This window comes from Clavelina lepadiformis, chromosome 2 (genome assembly GCF_947623445.1).
Source record: "Clavelina lepadiformis chromosome 2, kaClaLepa1.1, whole genome shotgun sequence".
Classification (NCBI taxonomy): domain Eukaryota; kingdom Metazoa; phylum Chordata; class Ascidiacea; order Aplousobranchia; family Clavelinidae; genus Clavelina; species Clavelina lepadiformis.
Window position 1 is genome coordinate 26,338,716 of NC_135241.1, and position 18,503 is coordinate 26,357,218.

The following is an 18,503-nucleotide window of genomic DNA, read 5'->3' on the forward strand; positions in this document are numbered from 1 at the left end:
GTTTTGGGGGTCTTATCGCATTTCTTAGTACCTGTCGCGTTTTTGTGAAATTCGGAACTTTCCGGCCAGGGGGGATCGATTTCAAGGTGACCACCGTGAAGAGGAGGAAATCGTCTTTAAGAATCTGCAATAAAAAAGTGACACATCTTCCGACAACACTCAGCAGAATTGACGTGAAACATTTCATAAATACGGCATTTTTTACGTTTTGGGGGTCTTATCGCATTTCTTAGTACCTGTCGCGTTTTTGTGAAATTCGGAACTTTCCGGCCAGGGGGGATCGATTTCAAGGTGACCACCGTGAAGAGGAGGAAATCGTCTTTAAGAATCTGCAATAAAAAAGTGACACATCTTCCGACAACACTCAGCAGAATTGACGTGAAACATTTCATAAATACGGCATTTTTTACGTTTTGGGGGTCTTATCGCATTTCTTAGTACCTGTCGCGTTTTTGTGAAATTCGGAACTTTCCGGCCAGGGGGGATCGATTTCAAGGTGACCACCGTGAAGAGGAGGAAATCGTCTTTAAGAATCTGCAATAAAAAAGTGACACATCTTCCGACAACACTCAGCAGAATTGACGTGAAACATTTCATAAATACGGCATTTTTTACGTTTTGGGGGTCTTATCGCATTTCTTAGTACCTGTCGCGTTTTTGTGAAATTCGGAACTTTCCGGCCAGGGGGGATCGATTTCAAGGTGACCACCGTGAAGAGGAGGAAATCGTCTTTAAGAATCTGCAATAAAAAAGTGACACATCTTCCGACAACACTCAGCAGAATTGACGTGAAACATTTCATAAATACGGCATTTTTTACGTTTTGGGGGTCTTATCGCATTTCTTAGTACCTGTCGCGTTTTTGTGAAATTCGGAACTTTCCGGCCAGGGGGGATCGATTTCAAGGTGACCACCGTGAAGAGGAGGAAATCGTCTTTAAGAATCTGCAATAAAAAAGTGACACATCTTCCGACAACACTCAGCAGAATTGACGTGAAACATTTCATAAATACGGCATTTTTTACGTTTTGGGGGTCTTATCGCATTTCTTAGTACCTGTCGCGTTTTTGTGAAATTCGGAACTTTCCGGCCAGGGGGGATCGATTTCAAGGTGACCACCGTGAAGAGGAGGAAATCGTCTTTAAGAATCTGCAATAAAAAAGTGACACATCTTCCGACAACACTCAGCAGAATTGACGTGAAACATTTCATAAATACGGCATTTTTTACGTTTTGGGGGTCTTATCGCATTTCTTAGTACCTGTCGCGTTTTTGTGAAATTCGGAACTTTCCGGCCAGGGGGGATCGATTTCAAGGTGACCACCGTGAAGAGGAGGAAATCGTCTTTAAGAATCTGCAATAAAAAAGTGACACATCTTCCGACAACACTCAGCAGAATTGACGTGAAACATTTCATAAATACGGCATTTTTTACGTTTTGGGGGTCTTATCGCATTTCTTAGTACCTGTCGCGTTTTTGTGAAATTCGGAACTTTCCGGCCAGGGGGGATCGATTTCAAGGTGACCACCGTGAAGAGGAGGAAATCGTCTTTAAGAATCTGCAATAAAAAAGTGACACATCTTCCGACAACACTCAGCAGAATTGACGTGAAACATTTCATAAATACGGCATTTTTTACGTTTTGGGGGTCTTATCGCATTTCTTAGTACCTGTCGCGTTTTTGTGAAATTCGGAACTTTCCGGCCAGGGGGGATCGATTTCAAGGTGACCACCGTGAAGAGGAGGAAATCGTCTTTAAGAATCTGCAATAAAAAAGTGACACATCTTCCGACAACACTCAGCAGAATTGACGTGAAACATTTCATAAATACGGCATTTTTTACGTTTTGGGGGTCTTATCGCATTTCTTAGTACCTGTCGCGTTTTTGTGAAATTCGGAACTTTCCGGCCAGGGGGGATCGATTTCAAGGTGACCACCGTGAAGAGGAGGAAATCGTCTTTAAGAATCTGCAATAAAAAAGTGACACATCTTCCGACAACACTCAGCAGAATTGACGTGAAACATTTCATAAATACGGCATTTTTTACGTTTTGGGGGTCTTATCGCATTTCTTAGTACCTGTCGCGTTTTTGTGAAATTCGGAACTTTCCGGCCAGGGGGGATCGATTTCAAGGTGACCACCGTGAAGAGGAGGAAATCGTCTTTAAGAATCTGCAATAAAAAAGTGACACATCTTCCGACAACACTCAGCAGAATTGACGTGAAACATTTCATAAATACGGCATTTTTTACGTTTTGGGGGTCTTATCGCATTTCTTAGTACCTGTCGCGTTTTTGTGAAATTCGGAACTTTCCGGCCAGGGGGGATCGATTTCAAGGTGACCACCGTGAAGAGGAGGAAATCGTCTTTAAGAATCTGCAATAAAAAAGTGACACATCTTCCGACAACACTCAGCAGAATTGACGTGAAACATTTCATAAATACGGCATTTTTTACGTTTTGGGGGTCTTATCGCATTTCTTAGTACCTGTCGCGTTTTTGTGAAATTCGGAACTTTCCGGCCAGGGGGGATCGATTTCAAGGTGACCACCGTGAAGAGGAGGAAATCGTCTTTAAGAATCTGCAATAAAAAAGTGACACATCTTCCGACAACACTCAGCAGAATTGACGTGAAACATTTCATAAATACGGCATTTTTTACGTTTTGGGGGTCTTATCGCATTTCTTAGTACCTGTCGCGTTTTTGTGAAATTCGGAACTTTCCGGCCAGGGGGGATCGATTTCAAGGTGACCACCGTGAAGAGGAGGAAATCGTCTTTAAGAATCTGCAATAAAAAAGTGACACATCTTCCGACAACACTCAGCAGAATTGACGTGAAACATTTCATAAATACGGCATTTTTTACGTTTTGGGGGTCTTATTGCATTTCTTAGTACCTGTCGCGTTTTTGTGAAATTCGGAACTTTCCGGCCAGGGGGGATCGATTTCAAGGTGACCACCGTGAAGAGGAGGAAATCGTCTTTAAGAATCTGCAATAAAAAAGTGACACATCTTCCGACAACACTCAGCAGAATTGACGTGAAACATTTCATAAATACGGCATTTTTTACGTTTTGGGGGTCTTATCGCATTTCTTAGTACCTGTCGCGTTTTTGTGAAATTCGGAACTTTCCGGCCAGGGGGGATCGATTTCAAGGTGACCACCGTGAAGAGGAGGAAATCGTCTTTAAGAATCTGCAATAAAAAAGTGACACATCTTCCGACAACACTCAGCAGAATTGACGTGAAACATTTCATAAATACGGCATTTTTTACGTTTTGGGGGTCTTATCGCATTTCTTAGTACCTGTCGCGTTTTTGTGAAATTCGGAACTTTCCGGCCAGGGGGGATCGATTTCAAGGTGACCACCGTGAAGAGGAGGAAATCGTCTTTAAGAATCTGCAACAAGGCCTTTTTCATTTTGTTCATTATTACGTCATGTATTCAAATTTTTTTTAATTGTGACAGAGGAGTACAACATTCATATCTCTTGAAACTCGTTTTGTGTGTATACTTTGTTGTTTTTTTCCTTCTTGTTGTTTTGTGTTACCATCATTTTTAATTTTGAAATATGTGTCTAAGATTTTTGTTTTTTTTATTTGGATGATTGGAAGCGTTAAACTTTGTCTGCTTTATTATAAAATGCTGTTTCATTCTGTTTTTGAAAATTTTGGTGTCGGAAACACTGTTGTTCGTTTGGATAGTATGATTCTGCTAGGATTCTGCCAGAATGACAGTGGTCCTAGGAAGTTAGGAACTGGTTGCTAGCCGTTATGTTTTGGGAAAGATTTTATTCAACGATCATTCTTCATTCCCAGCAATTGTTGCGTCAACTATCATACTTTTCTGTAAGAACTTTTAAAGCAGGTAACTCGAGTGTAATTGTGGGTGCCGAGACAGTCCAAAACTTTCAGACGAACTGTTCTAGAATTTACAGTGCCGATGGTCAGGTGTTAGGCTATAAACTTTACAATCTGGTGCCAAGAATGCTTGTGCTAGAATTAATTAGTTAATTAGTTGTACAGGCCGGTCTATATTTCATGGAACTTTCACAGCGGAGATAAATTTTTGTAGCCTAAACTTTTTGCACACTTGACGTCGTCAGGTAGGCTACATAGTACATACATAGCTGTCTAACTAATAGTGTAAGTTTTATAAAATAATTAGTTCGAATATGTAAAAACTTATTTAGCCATTTTTTTTGTGGTACCTACCTAGACGAGACGTTATCTCGCTTAGTGATAGTAGTGATACTAGTTTCGCGTCTTTCATGCCACTTTATGATTTTACGAAGGGGCCACAAACGCAAAGTCTATATATACAGCGTATATTTAACTATGAGCAGATTTTTCAATGTACAAGTTGGTCTCAACTCTTTGAGCATTATCAAGTGAACGAGTGAAATCACAATGCATTGCACTAAACACGCATAATGTAAAATCGTATTCATAACAGAGGAAAAGTCACATGCAACACTGTGAAAAATGTTTAAATTAAATTGAATGCAACACCAACACAGAAGTTCTCTCCAATTGGAGAGTGTGAAGAACACAGATACCTCATAACCTGTTATACCTATGGAACGTTTGCCAATAAATAGCGTGCAAGCAAAACATATTTGGAACAACTTTCCATCTAAATAGTTATGTGCCTACAAGCTTGACAATAGTGATATCTTTGATGGTTTTTAGCAAAAAGTTTTAGGATAGATAATGGATGAAGTTGATGATCTATCAATCATAATTCATAACATATATATAATATAATGATTATATACATGTTGTAGAATATTATATCATGTTATAGAATATAATAATCATATTATATATGAGGATAATTATAATATATCTGTTGATTATCTATTGGATGATAGATGATGGATCGATGATCGAGATAGCTTTAAGTGCTAACAATGCCAAGTAATTTGTGGTAACTTTATTTATGACATCACAAAATGTTGGTGGCAAAACATTTAATGTTACTTTTGCTCACTGATGAAATTGAACGATGGAAGATGAAATGAAAAGCTTTGTGTTTAAAATTGTCGTTCAATTGAAATAAAACACAAGCCAAAAATAAAGATATTTCTCAGAAATAAAGATGGAATAGAACCCAGACTAGACGGCTATGGAAGTCTATATATGCACCATATTTCCAGTAATTTTCAATGCTTTGGGAAATTTTCCTCAAACTTACTGACCCGGGTGTAGAGTTATTAGTCCTGTGGTGCTGAAGATTTACAAATGTAACTGTAATATGGCCTATGCAAGATGGCACCCTGGCAACAGACCAGGCGTTGTACACACTGAGTTGTTCTAGGCCGCTCAATAATGTGAAGCACTCGTTCTGCACCAGCGCCTCTGTTGCAAAGCTTCTTGGCAATAGAGAGATTTTTATTTTTCCTTGGTTGAAAATTGACCATCAAGACTTTATTTTCATAATGTTGAAAGTTGTGGAGCCCAGTGATGGAAAGATTTGCAGAGGTTAACACAGCAGATGCACAGCTTATCTGTCTTAACTTGTTATTTTGACTTAATTTACCTGCTGAATTAATTGTCTGACTCTATTGTTGCGTGCAGTTAGAATTCTCTAACCTCTTGTCAGCCGAAAGCTTTTATGTTACAACAGATACAGTTTACCAGAAAAGGTCTTTTTATTGTAGGTACTGTACACGTTCCGAATATTACGCATAATCAGAAAACCCAGTAAAATAACTGCTTAAAGCAGGTCTATTGACTTGCAATCACCATGACTAACGTAGTACGATCGTACAACTCTCTGTATCTCTCCGTCTGGCGATTTCTCGCGTAGAAGTTCGAGCTTATAAAACGTGAAGCGATGTGAGCGGAAATATCCGACAAAAAACACGAACATTTCAAAACGTGTGAACGAGAAAAACAATGCGTTGGCAATGGGGATTACATTCAGTTAAAACTAGCGCGTTTTGAAACAACCTGTTAACGTACTAAAAGGAGTTTTCACACGAAGTTATTCAGAGCAAGTTTCCAAATATCAAACGACAATTGAGGTGTTATCAAAAAAACAAACTTCAATCAATAACTGGAAAACACTTTTCCAAGACTGATGTGATGGTATTAAAAATGCCACCCAGGCCGCTACAGATTAGCTGTTCTGCAATTTGATTATTCCGAATTGTTTTCTAACGTAATTGTTATTCATTCGGCTGAAACATTTTACTGGCTTCAGTTTAAAGTTGGTTTGGGATTGTAAAGGTTAAGTGAGTTTAGGTCACGACAATTACGTCACAAATTTGAGATGAGGTTGATGGTGGCTTGTTGGTCAGTTTGTTCACATCTGCCACAAAAAAGTTTGTAATGCTCAACTTATAAAGAACATCGCAATCGCAGTTATACCTGGTTAAGCTGAACTTACTATGCTATGTATCCTGCATGACAAGTATCTCAAGGTGAGCTGGTTGACCGAATTTTATAGCGCAGTTTTTTTTTTCAGCAATAGATTTATGAACTAAGAAAACTAATTTGTGGAAATAATTTATTCTGTTGAACTGATTTGAAAAAAGATGTCATTTGGTGGAATCAAGAAGCAATGGAACAAAGCCAATCAGGTGAGTGCCAATTTCTTTGATGTCTGATATCAAGGTTGGAGCAAATAATTAAGTTTGTTTTCCCCCCACCTTTGGGCTGGATCGCTTTATTTTGTCACAATTATTGCCAGGGGTGTAAGAAACAATCATAGAATGATCTGTTTATCGTGACTTCATCTACTGCTGGTTTGTTCCAAGTTAAAACAACTGCATCTGATGTATTAAGTGATATTGAAATAAACTTAACATTTACAGCGCTCGATAGAAAGCAATGTATCATTGTGTCATATAATTTCTATGTAGTATGTGTCGGAGAAGATGGGAAACGAGAATGACAAGACAAGAATGGAAGACGAGTTCATCGAGATGGAGAGGGTAAGCACAATCACGTTTCAACTGAACCTAAAAGTTATTTTTATCATAAATTTGTTGAAAGCAAATAATCTCACATCATGTCAAACTCTTCCTGGTTTATTTTATTTGTTCATTGATTAAGATTTTGCAATAATTTAAGAGCCATGTTAAATGTCGTGCACTTGTGCCCGGCTATGAATCAAAGCTAGAATCAATGCAGTGGCAGTACAGCAGTTACCCAGCAATAAGCTGGTCTTGTTGCATCACTGTGAGGCGTCACATGATGCTACGTCACGCTTGGCCGATTCGATTGTTTCCTGCCTGCACAAATTTCCCGTTTTATTATTTAAAATCGACTGGAACCGCGCCTGTTACAACCTGTCACGTTAACACTTTGCTTCTGCTCATCACGTGGTTCACACTGTTCACTTCATGCTGCCCTGGATTGAGTATGCGGGAAATATATTTGAGTCTGCTTCATATGTTGACAATGTTTTTACAGAAAGTTGACATCACAAACAAAGCGATAACCGAACTGATGAGTTTGACCAAAGAATATCTTCAACCAAATCCGACAACTCGAGCCAAGCTAAGTATGATGAACACGTACCAGAAGATCCAGGTCTGTTGCCCCTTAATGTGCCCTCGATAAATTTATTTCAATCAAAGTTGCAAGCTCATTGTAATATGATCTTTATGGTTCAGGGCAAGCACAAAGATATGAGATATCCACAAGCCGAAGGCAACCTTGCCGATTGTATGACCAAATATGGAAGTGAACTTGGAATTGATTCAAATTTTGGTGGGAAAATTTGTATTATGATGTCACAGGGAATAGTATAATGTTTAGTGGTGGATGTTTTGGTTAAAAGTATGACTCTTAAGATCTTTATGACTCGATCACTGTCCAGGCAACGCACTGAAGGAGGTCGGAGAAGCCATGACTCAGCTGTCTGAGATTAAGGACTCGCTCGATGTTGGAGTCAAGCAAAACTTCCTCGACCCGCTGCAGCAGTTGTGTGATAAAGATATCAAAGAAGTCATGGTTGGTTTGTTTTGTCATAATGCTCATTATATTTGTACTGTATGGCTTGTGACTGACGCTAATGTCAAAGCCCCAGATTATGCTGTCATCAAATACTAATAGACATCACATTTTGCGTAATGATGAGCTATGTTTTGCAGCATCATCGGAAGAAATTATCTGGTCGAAGGCTGGATTACGATTATAAAAGAAAAAAAGGTGAAATAGTTTCATGATACTTAGAGCTCTGTGTTCACAATCCACACAAGACATAATCCACAATAACTGCCGGACACAGAAGCACACAATTTGTGCTGCCAACCTTAAAATAAGCAAATTAGTTATTTGAGGCCACTTGGACTCAAAGGCATTGTTTGTTGTGATTCATTGATGATATTTTGGTGCTACTAGGACACAAATTGTCTCCCGGCGAATTGCAGTTGGCCGAGGAAAAATTGCAAGAAGCGCTTGATTTGGCCGACAATTCCCTTTTCAATTTAATTAGTGCCGATGTGAGTCTGTGGAGATTGATTGTGATTTTGCTGTAGACTTTAAACCTGATTTACAAGCACGTCATAGATTGGTTTGCGAATAAAATAATCAACTTAATGATTTTCTTGCACCTAAGCTCTCTCATTTCGCGTTTGTTATGTCATAATGATGTTTGCTGCTCCTTGGTTGGACTGGTGCATGACCACTTTGACTTCTATTTTATTCCCGTGCTGTGCATCTTGAATGTACGAGATAAGTTGTTGCGATATTGGTTGCTGAGCGCCAGCCGTAGTGTGGTTGTGTCGACGCTAAAGCTTTTATGAATATGTGATTGCGGTTTCCTCTAACAAATCAACTGTGAGGTTTTAACTTTGTAGTTTCCTTGGTATGGTTGCACTAACCTGGTCTACTGCGATATTTTCTCTCAGATTTGTATGACTTTGCAAACTTGTCTGACAACAAATCATGAACAATGAATGACTCAGCACTTACCACAACATTAATTTGGTTGATTAAAGACTCGTAGCAATTCTTCACAATTTAAAGATTGAATTAGAAATCTGGTGTGATTTTGAACTTGGAACAATTGGCGCAGGTGCCAAGGTCCCCGCCGATGAAATCACCCAAGCGGAACAAAAATTGGAGGAGTCGTTAGAGCTGGCAGACAGCAGCATGTTCAACCTGCTCAGTGGAGACGTGAGTTGATGGCACGCGCCCTCGGGCAACTTCGTGACGATCAGGCGTCAACAGCACGGCAGGGGCTCGTAGCTCATGAGACGCCGCACTTGCACTGAATGATTGTGCATGTCGCCATGTTAACGTTTGTTTCATATCATCAGCGCAAGGACCACCACTTGTTAAGCGGCAAATCGTCACTTGCATGTCTAGGCTTGACAGCATGCTCTTCGTTTAAGTAGTGGCCATGTTTGCAAAGTAGCGGCTAACACCAACAATCAGTACTAACCCACCCACGTCTAATATCAATTGCGTTTAACCACCCTTGTAACCACTAGGTGGAGCAAGTGGCCCAGATGGACACTCTGGTGGAGACTCAACTTGAATATCATCGACAGTCGACCGACATCCTGGAGTCTCTCCACGAGTCCTTGCAGAAGCTGATCTCCGAGATCCACCGACAACCGGAGAAAGTAGGCTCACGCAATAACTACGTCATCGCACTATTTATATATGATCTCTATGTGGCAGGAACGTACAAGGCGTCAAATTAGAAGCAACAGCATGACCCCTATGGACAGATCACCCATCTCCCCCCCGACTGCGAGCCCCCAGCACCCCGCCCCGTCATCCCCGGCTAAACCAGGTTTGTCACAGCGACATATTATAACTCATCCAAGCCAGCTGGGAGTTTCATGTTGAATCTTGTACCAGGCGAGCCGTCGCAACCTTGCTGCAAGGGTTTGTACGACTTCGAGCCGGAGAACGAGGGCGAGCTCGCATTCGGCGAAGGGGACATAATCACCCTGGTGTCGAGAATTGACGAGAACTGGTACGAGGGGATGAACAGCAAAGGCGAGGTGAGTGCGCTCATGCGTGACACGTGCTTCGAGCAGGGTTTAAAATTTTTAAGTTTTCAGACGGGATATTTTCCGGTCAGCTACGTTGACGTCATCCTCGACCTCCCCAATTGAAATGCTTTTGTCGATGTCGAGTCATCGGAGTGAAAAGTTGTTCAAATCAAAAAATATCGTTTGTAGATATCATATAATTCATATTCCGCACCAACCGTTTGTAACCATGGTTTATACACGTATTAGTTTGGAAGCATTGAGCCTAGCCCTCGCTAGCCACATCTGCCTGGTTTGTGTGACAATATATCATCTACCTTTTTGTGTTCTACTGTATGCAAACATCCCTGATTGTATCCGCGTATGTGTCATTCAGTTGGAATAAACAGACTAAACAAAGCTTTATTTTTTCATCACAACATAAAGCGGAAATGACGTCACTCGTAATCAGGGTTCTTTCTCAAAATAACAAATCCTTCGATGACAGGTGTCAGGGAAATAAATTCCTCCGTCGCCAGCTCTGCGCGTTCTCCGTACGCCAGCAGCACTGGGGTTGTGTGGGTTTGGAAACCTGACAAGAAAAAAAAATCAAAAAACGAAACAACAATGACGTCATAACTAGACACGCACGTACCTGTGATCGTTTTGGGCTTCCCCGCTTGCCCGACAACATCGACAGCCTGACCAACCCTGACGCTGACCGGCAGTGGGTTCAACTCCTCGTCAAATGTGACCAGCATACGGGGCTGGATGGCGGGCACCAGGGTGTACAGCATGTAGTGTTGCTTGCCCAGGATCGCTGCAACACATCGGGCCAAATGGCAACTTGGTGAATAATTTCAAGAAATAAAACGAATTAGTTGTATCAAGATAGATATAATTATATCTAGAGAGGATGTTAATCCAAATGAATATTCTGAAAGGGAACAACTCATTAGATATTTAATACAAGTACAGACAACAAAGTGATTGTGATGTGAAATTCCAGAATGAGATAAAAAGGAATTTTCCAACACAGCAAACAATTGAGAAAGCTAAACTGGAAATTTCACAACAAAAATTACGGAACAAATTGCATTAAATTTGAAAATCTCAAGAAAATCTTGTTCAAATCAAAGTAGTTCGTTATTTTGGTGAAATCACTCACTGCTCTTCACGTCGAGGAAGGACACGATCACGGAAAGTATTCCCGCCATGGCGACCGGACTCATCAACTGACGATCGCTGTGATGCGGCTGCAGCGTCAGTGTGCCCTGTGACGCAATAAAGTTCATACATCTGTTGAACGGACAATCTCAGTGTGATGTCACAATGCTGACCTTGCCGAGATGAACGAGACCCTGCACGAGTCGCACGAGGAACAAATTGCTCGGGTCCTTCGAGTAATAAACCGCCAGATTCCTCAGCATTTGCGCAAGTCGAGCGTTATTGGTGCCTGTCAATCAAGCCATGTTACATCAATCAACACACAAAGTGACGTCATTGCTGTCAATTACCGCTGCCGACCAATCCCATCCCGAAGATCGAGTTGTGAACGACCTCGGAGTCTGCGTCGTGGCTAAACTTGGAGAGCGTGTCGAGGATGTGGAGCTGGGGGTTGGAGACGGATGTGAGGGCGAGAGCAAGAGGAACCGCTCTCCTCACAGAGACATCACCATAGCGATACTGAGGAAGAAAATGCGTCAGTGCCTGCGAAGTTGAAGATAACTTTGAATCCGATGCTCACCAAATGACCGAACATCCTGAACGCCATCTCAGCACCGATATCTTCACCCATAGAAATCAAACTGATGCCGAGCACAGCGGCGGCGTGTTTCGTCATCCCCCATTCTGACGACTTCATCTTGCGCTCCTCACCCTTGAAAATTCATGACGTCATCCAGCTGCAATAAATTGAAGTTGCCATGGGAACCACTTTTACCTTCTTTGTTTTCGCGTCATCTTTCTTGCTCTTGGAGCTGGATCCGGAAGGCTGACTGGAAGATGCTTCCTTCTTCTCGGAGGGCTTATCACCTGACTCTTCTCCTTTATCAAGTGCCTCGGAGCAAATGTGGAGCATCTGCTGGATCTTCAACACATTCCCGGTGCCTGGAATTGAACAAGTTAAATCGTGCTGAGTCATGACGTTAAGAAAATGCTGACTCACCCGCATAAGCACAGACTTCGACGAGGACGAGAGCAAATCCTCTCAGAGGCTCGGGAAAAACTTGGAGCGCGACCAATATCGTGTCCACCTCTTCTTGCTTCCCTGGAGTTGGAATGTTATGTCAGTATTATGTCACAAAGTACCGATGACGTCATAATCGAGCTTACCGAGGCAGACGAGAGCAAGGGCGAGAACAATAAATCGTGACAGAGGGTCGCGGAGATCAGCGTCGGATCTCTCGAGGAGAGTTTGCAGCAGCACGGTTGTGACCTCACCATCAGCCGTCCCGACCGCGATCAATCCCAGCGCCAACGAGGTGACCGCGATGACCTGGATTGTAAGTTTTAATGAGCCCCGATAGATCAAGCAGCTGAGTGGAATCCCCTACCTCCATGTTTGACTTTGAGTCGGTGAGGACGGGTGCGAGGAGAGAGAAGACGTCCATACGATTCGATCCTGCGTAGGCCAATCCAAGTCTGCAAGAAGAAAGAGGTCAGATGTGGCGAAATGCAACGACCGAGAGAGCTCATTCAACCCACCCCAGCACCGAGCCAACCCTGATGACGGTATTTCCGTGCGTGACGTAATCGGACAACAATGCAAGTGCTGGGTCACAATCGTTTCGAATCCCGGAGTTCACGATGCCGCAAGCGAGTAGGGCGCCTGCATGGAAAGTGGTTTCACACAAACGAGCTTCACGAAGCGAACACAACAACATCCCGACTCACCTGCCTTGATGTGGTCCTCGGAAGAGTAAAGATATTTGTCGATCTGCGACAATCCTCCATCGACATCCCACAATAATACGAGTCCAAGTGAAGCGGTCGCCGCCAACATTCCTGCACATAGACATCAAGTTTAAAGCACTGGTTGATCAAGCGAGTCCCTACTCACCACTCACCGTGGTCTTTGTTCTTATAAATCCACTTGTTGCCCTCCTCGGTGAGAAGTTTGTCGTGGCCGAATGCCGCGTTGACGAACCCGTTCACGTATGACGAGGCAAGGTTCATTCTCGCAGAGTCAACATTGGAACCACTTGGACCCATTCCAGGACCTAAAGCAGATTAGGCCAATCAGGATCCAGTTTTAACAAGATTACTGTGACATCATAGATAATATGCTTACGTGTATTTTCAAGGTGGGTCTTGTAAATATCATCTGGTACTTTTGCCTCAAGAATGTCCAGCTCTCTGCAAATTAATCAACAAACTTTGGACAATGTTTGAAAGCCAACAAAATTCTTGGGGCTCCCAGGAACTATTGATGCTCCGGGAAGTATTAGTGGGATGACGACAAACCTGGCCAGCATGATGAAGTTGGTGTTCAGGTGGGAGTTGGACATGATCTCGGTCAAGTCGTCGGCTTCATCCAAATCATCGCTCAGCTCAAGACAAATTTGCTGACGGGCGAGAGCATAAGCGAGCTGCTTCTGGACACATCTAAACAGAATTGAACTCATGAGATGCCTGATGATGACGAGGAAGAGCATTCAACGCACATGTCCTTGCACGAGAGGAAGATCTCCTCCATCAGACTCATCTCGTTCAGCTGCATCGCCAGTCGCATCGCTTCAGGAAGGCGATCAAACTTCCGGAAAATTTGAACTGCGGTTCGCAATAAAGTTGTGTTTTCTGGTTCTGCCGTGTACGACACGCAGCTGGAACAGAAAATATGAGTAAGTGGTCCACTGAGACGAGATATCGCGGTGATTTCCTATTTACCTGGTGAGGTAGAGACAGACCCGGGCGTGAGTCGTCTTGTCAACGTGATTTATCAGTTTGTCCAACTTCTCAATTTCCATGAGCAGGTCACAGGCCTCGGTCTCCGCGTTGTGCTTCATGTCGTACGGAAGAATCTCCTGCAGCAAGATAAATCAAATGAAGATTCGACAAGATCTCACACAATCTCTCCACAAACCTCCACAATGGCGAGAAGTTTGTCAAGTTGACCTCGTGACCCCTCGTCCTCAAGATCTATTTCTTGCCACTCGGAGGCGATCTCACCAGATATATGTCTGTTTTAAAACAATAGTAATTGAAATACTCCCAAGGAAATATTGCTATTACGACAGCATAGACCAGGGGTGTCAAACTCAATCGCACCAGGGGCCAAAACTCAAAACTTATTTAATGCCGCGGGCCGTAGGGATAAAACTTGATTGAACGTTTCGTGACACAAGTACATGAATTGAAACAGGCAGCGAAACAACACCAAATTTTTGATGTTTTTGACGAAGCTATTTTTGATTATTTTTCTCTTATGTCATTATGTTTCATTCATCTCCAAAAAGCAAAAGCATTAAAGAATTAACAAACAATAAAGAAAAAAAGCGGCCCAGATTCCAAGCGTTAGAATAAATCGATTTATTCTATGGTATGATGAGGCAACTGCTGTGCTGTACTGTATTGTGCGATTTGTTATAATCTTGTTTCTTGCTTGAAAAAAGTAAGTTATACTGTACAATGATCTCGCGGGCCAAGTTTTATTGTAAGCGGGCCGGGAGTTTGACACGTATGGCATAGATGGTCGTCCATACCTGATGTATTCGTGGCCCCAAGAGCCAATGTCTTCCTGAGATCCGATTAATCTGTATTTCAAGCACTCCCTCTCTTCTGATATTGTCATCCCGAGCACTGATATGATGTCAGCGCAGAACCTCTGAAACAATCAATTTATTTTCATTTCGAGTTGAATCTGATCTTTTCTTCGGCACAAACCTTGTTCTCCCCGTCGCCGATTTTCTCGTGAATTTCTTTTAAACTTGAGTAATGAGGTCGGAGGAATTTGAGAGGTTTCGGGACGGATGTGATCGAGGCGGTGGATGATCGAATCTTCGTCCGCAAAATCTCGAGTGCATTTCGATAAAGACTGGCGTCATTTTCCTACAACACAGAAATTATCAAAACTGAATTGTATATTTAGACAACCTACTTGTGGTTCTGCTGAATTATTTTGCACCACATCGCAGCTCACTTTTAATCTTTCGATGCAGAGATTAAGTTCTTCCACCAACTGCTTGTCCTCCTCACTCTAAGGAAAACATTATGATGTCATAATATCTTTTGTTTCATAAGAGTTCTAATAATGAGAAATACTCACCAACTCCGGTTCCTCTGCTTTTGCATCTTTTGTTTTTGTTTCTTTTTTATCCGAACTTGAGCTTGCTTCAGTGGCAGGTGGCATCGTTGATCAAAACTTATCTTAAGTAAAACCTAACCTTACAAAGTACACAAGGATTTAAAACAATGGCAGTAAATGAGCAGAGAAGCGACAAAGCGAACTTAATCACAAACGCAACACTGTGATGTCATAATCTTTCAACACAAAGTTACTGATGCATCTGGATCCTGCGATGGTCAACTTTCTCCATCATAGCAATTGGTGCCAGAAGCTGAGCAAAACGTCGAACTTCTTCTGCTACTCCATCGTCACGCATCAACGACAGCGCACTTATCTCCACTAGGTGGGATGTGTTTGCTGCTTCAAGTTTTGTTGCGTCAAACGTGCTTGCTGCAATTCCAGAATTTAAAAGTAATTTTGCCACAGTAACTTTTAGATTGCCTTTTCTATAAAACTGACCACGCAGAACAACTTCATATCGCAAAATGAAGCCGAGCTCTTCAAGAAACTGAGACGGGTCTTGTGATACTGCAACCGTGACATTGCTCCTTATCATTGCTGGTTTAGTGTGGTCGGCTGCTTCAATGTTGCCAATGTATTTTATCTGCCATGGGGCTGAGGGTTGGATGATAGACTTACATGCCTTCACCATCACTGAGGTTGTTAGGCCCGGTGTGGAGAGGTAGTATGTTCGTTCTCGGTCAGTGAACATTTCTGGTTTAACATTGTCACAAATTCCTTGCAAACGACCAAAGAGTTTGTCGATGCTGCCATCAAGAACGCTTCCTTGAAGAAAAAATTCCTGTAGATTCACGTTGCTGGCAGAATCTGCTGACAACGGATGGTAGGATGCGTCGTTCATTTCAGCTGAGATGACCAGGCCACAAGATCCAGCAAAATCACAACCATTCAAGCTTGCTACTGATTTCTAGAGCCAACGAACATTAGCATTAAGCTATTTTATGACAAATAAATTCAACCCTAAGCCTATTGTAGCCTATGAGGAAAATGTTAAGTCAGATGATTGCATAGCTACAACACAAAGCTATCCAGGCCCCCTTAAAAATATACACGTTCACTTGAACGGCCTGGATAATTTGGATTAGTGAACAAGTTGAAACCACTTTTGCAACTCCTACTTGATGAACTTTGTTATTAAAATGAGCAAACAGAGTTTTAAAAAATATAAAGGATAGAAAATTGGCTTTGCTTCCGATTGAAAAATCTGGTAGTTTATGACAAAAAATCGCGTTTGTAAACACACAAATTTTGGGCGTGACCACGTGCAGAAGCCCAAAAGACACAAAAATATTGGGGGACGATGAAGATGAGGCATTGAGCAAATCCACAAAAACAAGTCTGCCTTTGTTATCTTTCATCAAAGTAAAGAAACGAACAACTCACTGAACAACTTCTTATAAAGCCAAGTAATAAAGCACTCTGCAGTTAAAAGTTATTTATATGCTAAAGTTTGTTTGAATGATCATAGCCTATAAATATAAGTGGCAGCTTTGCATGTGTGGTTCCTGACAAAGCGAGATGCAACCACTTATATAACGGAACCACAAAGGCAAAGTCAAGACAGCTAAATACTATAGGGTCTGGTAGCCAGGGTTAGAATTTTTCCAAAAAATTTGCTATTTTAACAACAGCTTTTGCTCCAAATTAATTTTGCAGGTAGTAAGCAAAATTTCTCATTCATTAGATTTTAGTAGTGGTATTCAAAAACAAAACTCGTTTAAGCTAATTCTTTAGCAAACTAGCCTATACTGACGTAATGTACATTCGCATGACAATTTGCAAAACATCCCTTACAAAAACGTAAAATTATGTTATGACGTGTTCGCATAAACTGCACAAAGATTCAGATAACTGTTAAGTTAAATTAGAAGTCTTTGGTACATTGTGAACAGTTCGACCAGAAAATAATGTGCAATATTCAATTGAAAAGAAAAGAACATGAAATGGTTTAACAGAAAAATTCAGAACTTAGCCGGTTTTGCTTGTTTAGAACGGTTTAGAAAAATATTACAGGATGCGTTAAAAGCACCTATTTGTATGACTCATCTACAAATCCAGCTAAGTCAATTTTAGATGGAACATAGACAATTTCATTTATCGAGTAAAACGGAAAAGGCTCATGGTATAAAACATCATTGTAAGAAATAAACTTCATGGCATCCATGTCACGCAATACATAAGAACAACATTTCGGATCCGCGCCTTCAGTGGTAAACTTTTGCACTAGAAAAACATACTTGTTTTGAAGTTTATATAACCTATATATAGGTCTATATCAGGGGTGGGCGAACTTGTTCAATGAAAGAGTCACTTGCAGAAAACTATAAACACCAGCGAGCCGCAAAATAAGTAATGATTGTCAATTTGGTTATTATATTATTAGCAGTCATTTTGGGATATTACTTTTCAGCTAGAAGACCCATAAAAAACATGTTGGCGAGGCGCACTTTGACAACCTTTGCAATAGAGTATAGAATCTATACCTGAAAACAATGTCGGAATCGATGTCTAGTGTTACGTCATAAACGAAATGCTGGCCTAAATAAAGAAAAACTACACAGAAACTTTCATAAACGGTACTCTTGGTAGCCTTTACATTTTTTGGAATTTTACGATTCGACTAGAAGAGCCACAAAAAACATGTCGGCGAGCCGCAGTTTGCCCACCCCTGGTCTATATACTTGGGCAAGAAAATTTTCAACTCTCTGTTGCACCACCTTCTTGGCTGCTTAACTTCGCTTTTTTAACTCATGTTTTGTAGGTTTACCTATTATGGGTTTAGTGGTCGTGCTAGTCATTAGTAACAACTAGTAACCAGCAAGTATTATCTCAATTTTTTTCAAAGTGATTATTTTACCATATGTAGGTCACGCAGCCTGTTGTTATAGTCGGTTAGGTTGGGAAAATTGATATGAAAAAAGTTGGTTTAAGTTATTTAAGGTTTTATTGGATTTAAATTAAATTAGAAGGAAGATTCAGGTTACTATTTTATAATAGTTAATTTAGGTTGACAAGAAACTGTGAAAAATAACTTTAAAGGCACAATTGTTCCGGTGAAATATCGGTATTGTAGTGGCAGCCTATTTTAAGCCTTCAATAATTCATTCATTTTCGTCTTCAATGTGGTGTATGAAAAATTGTGCTGACGCAGGGGGTCGCAAACATATTAGTAGTTATCGACAATAATTTCCACAAATTAGACGAACAAATGGGACAAGGGCCCGAGGGCAAAAACGTGCGTTACGGGACA

General features: G+C 41.3%; 3 protein-coding genes across 4 annotated transcripts; 1 reads left to right on the forward strand and 2 right to left on the reverse strand.

Moving 5' to 3' along the window:
• The first annotated feature begins 6,441 nt into the window (after positions 1–6,441).
• Positions 6,442–10,366, forward strand: LOC143447461 (endophilin-A3-like). 2 transcript variants are annotated; one of them, XM_076947576.1, is made up of 11 exons: positions 6,442–6,591; positions 6,874–6,945; positions 7,427–7,546; positions 7,630–7,726; positions 7,836–7,969; positions 8,110–8,167; positions 8,360–8,460; positions 9,454–9,588; positions 9,647–9,761; positions 9,830–9,975; positions 10,036–10,366. In XM_076947576.1, the coding sequence occupies exons 1-11, from the start codon at positions 6,547–6,549 to the stop codon at positions 10,087–10,089; spliced, it is 1,077 nt and encodes a 358-aa protein (XP_076803691.1). In that variant the 5' UTR covers positions 6,442–6,546; the 3' UTR covers positions 10,090–10,366. The 2 variants fall into 2 exon arrangements, with proteins under 2 accessions (XP_076803691.1, XP_076803690.1); XM_076947575.1 differs by lacking the exon at positions 8,360–8,460 and adding an exon at positions 9,036–9,136 and having other exon boundaries at positions 6,443–6,591.
• LOC143447440 (26S proteasome non-ATPase regulatory subunit 2-like) lies at positions 10,353–15,373 on the reverse strand. Its single transcript, XM_076947542.1, has 22 exons — positions 15,212–15,373; positions 15,086–15,142; positions 14,830–14,994; positions 14,649–14,770; positions 14,030–14,126; positions 13,834–13,970; positions 13,611–13,769; positions 13,411–13,551; positions 13,238–13,302; positions 13,014–13,166; positions 12,841–12,951; positions 12,652–12,775; positions 12,501–12,588; positions 12,280–12,442; positions 12,113–12,214; positions 11,888–12,054; positions 11,693–11,824; positions 11,463–11,631; positions 11,286–11,401; positions 11,114–11,219; positions 10,601–10,765; positions 10,353–10,537 (listed from the first exon to the last, which is right to left on the reverse strand). Exons 1-22 carry the CDS (start codon positions 15,293–15,295, stop codon positions 10,404–10,406), a joined length of 2,757 nt encoding a protein of 918 aa, XP_076803657.1. The 5' UTR covers positions 15,296–15,373; the 3' UTR covers positions 10,353–10,403.
• Positions 15,325–16,247, reverse strand: LOC143447474 (mediator of RNA polymerase II transcription subunit 18-like). Its single transcript, XM_076947598.1, has one exon. The coding sequence runs from the start codon at positions 16,092–16,094 to the stop codon at positions 15,441–15,443; it is 654 nt and encodes a 217-aa protein (XP_076803713.1). The 5' UTR covers positions 16,095–16,247; the 3' UTR covers positions 15,325–15,440.
• Between the last annotated feature and the right edge of the window lie 2,256 nt (positions 16,248–18,503).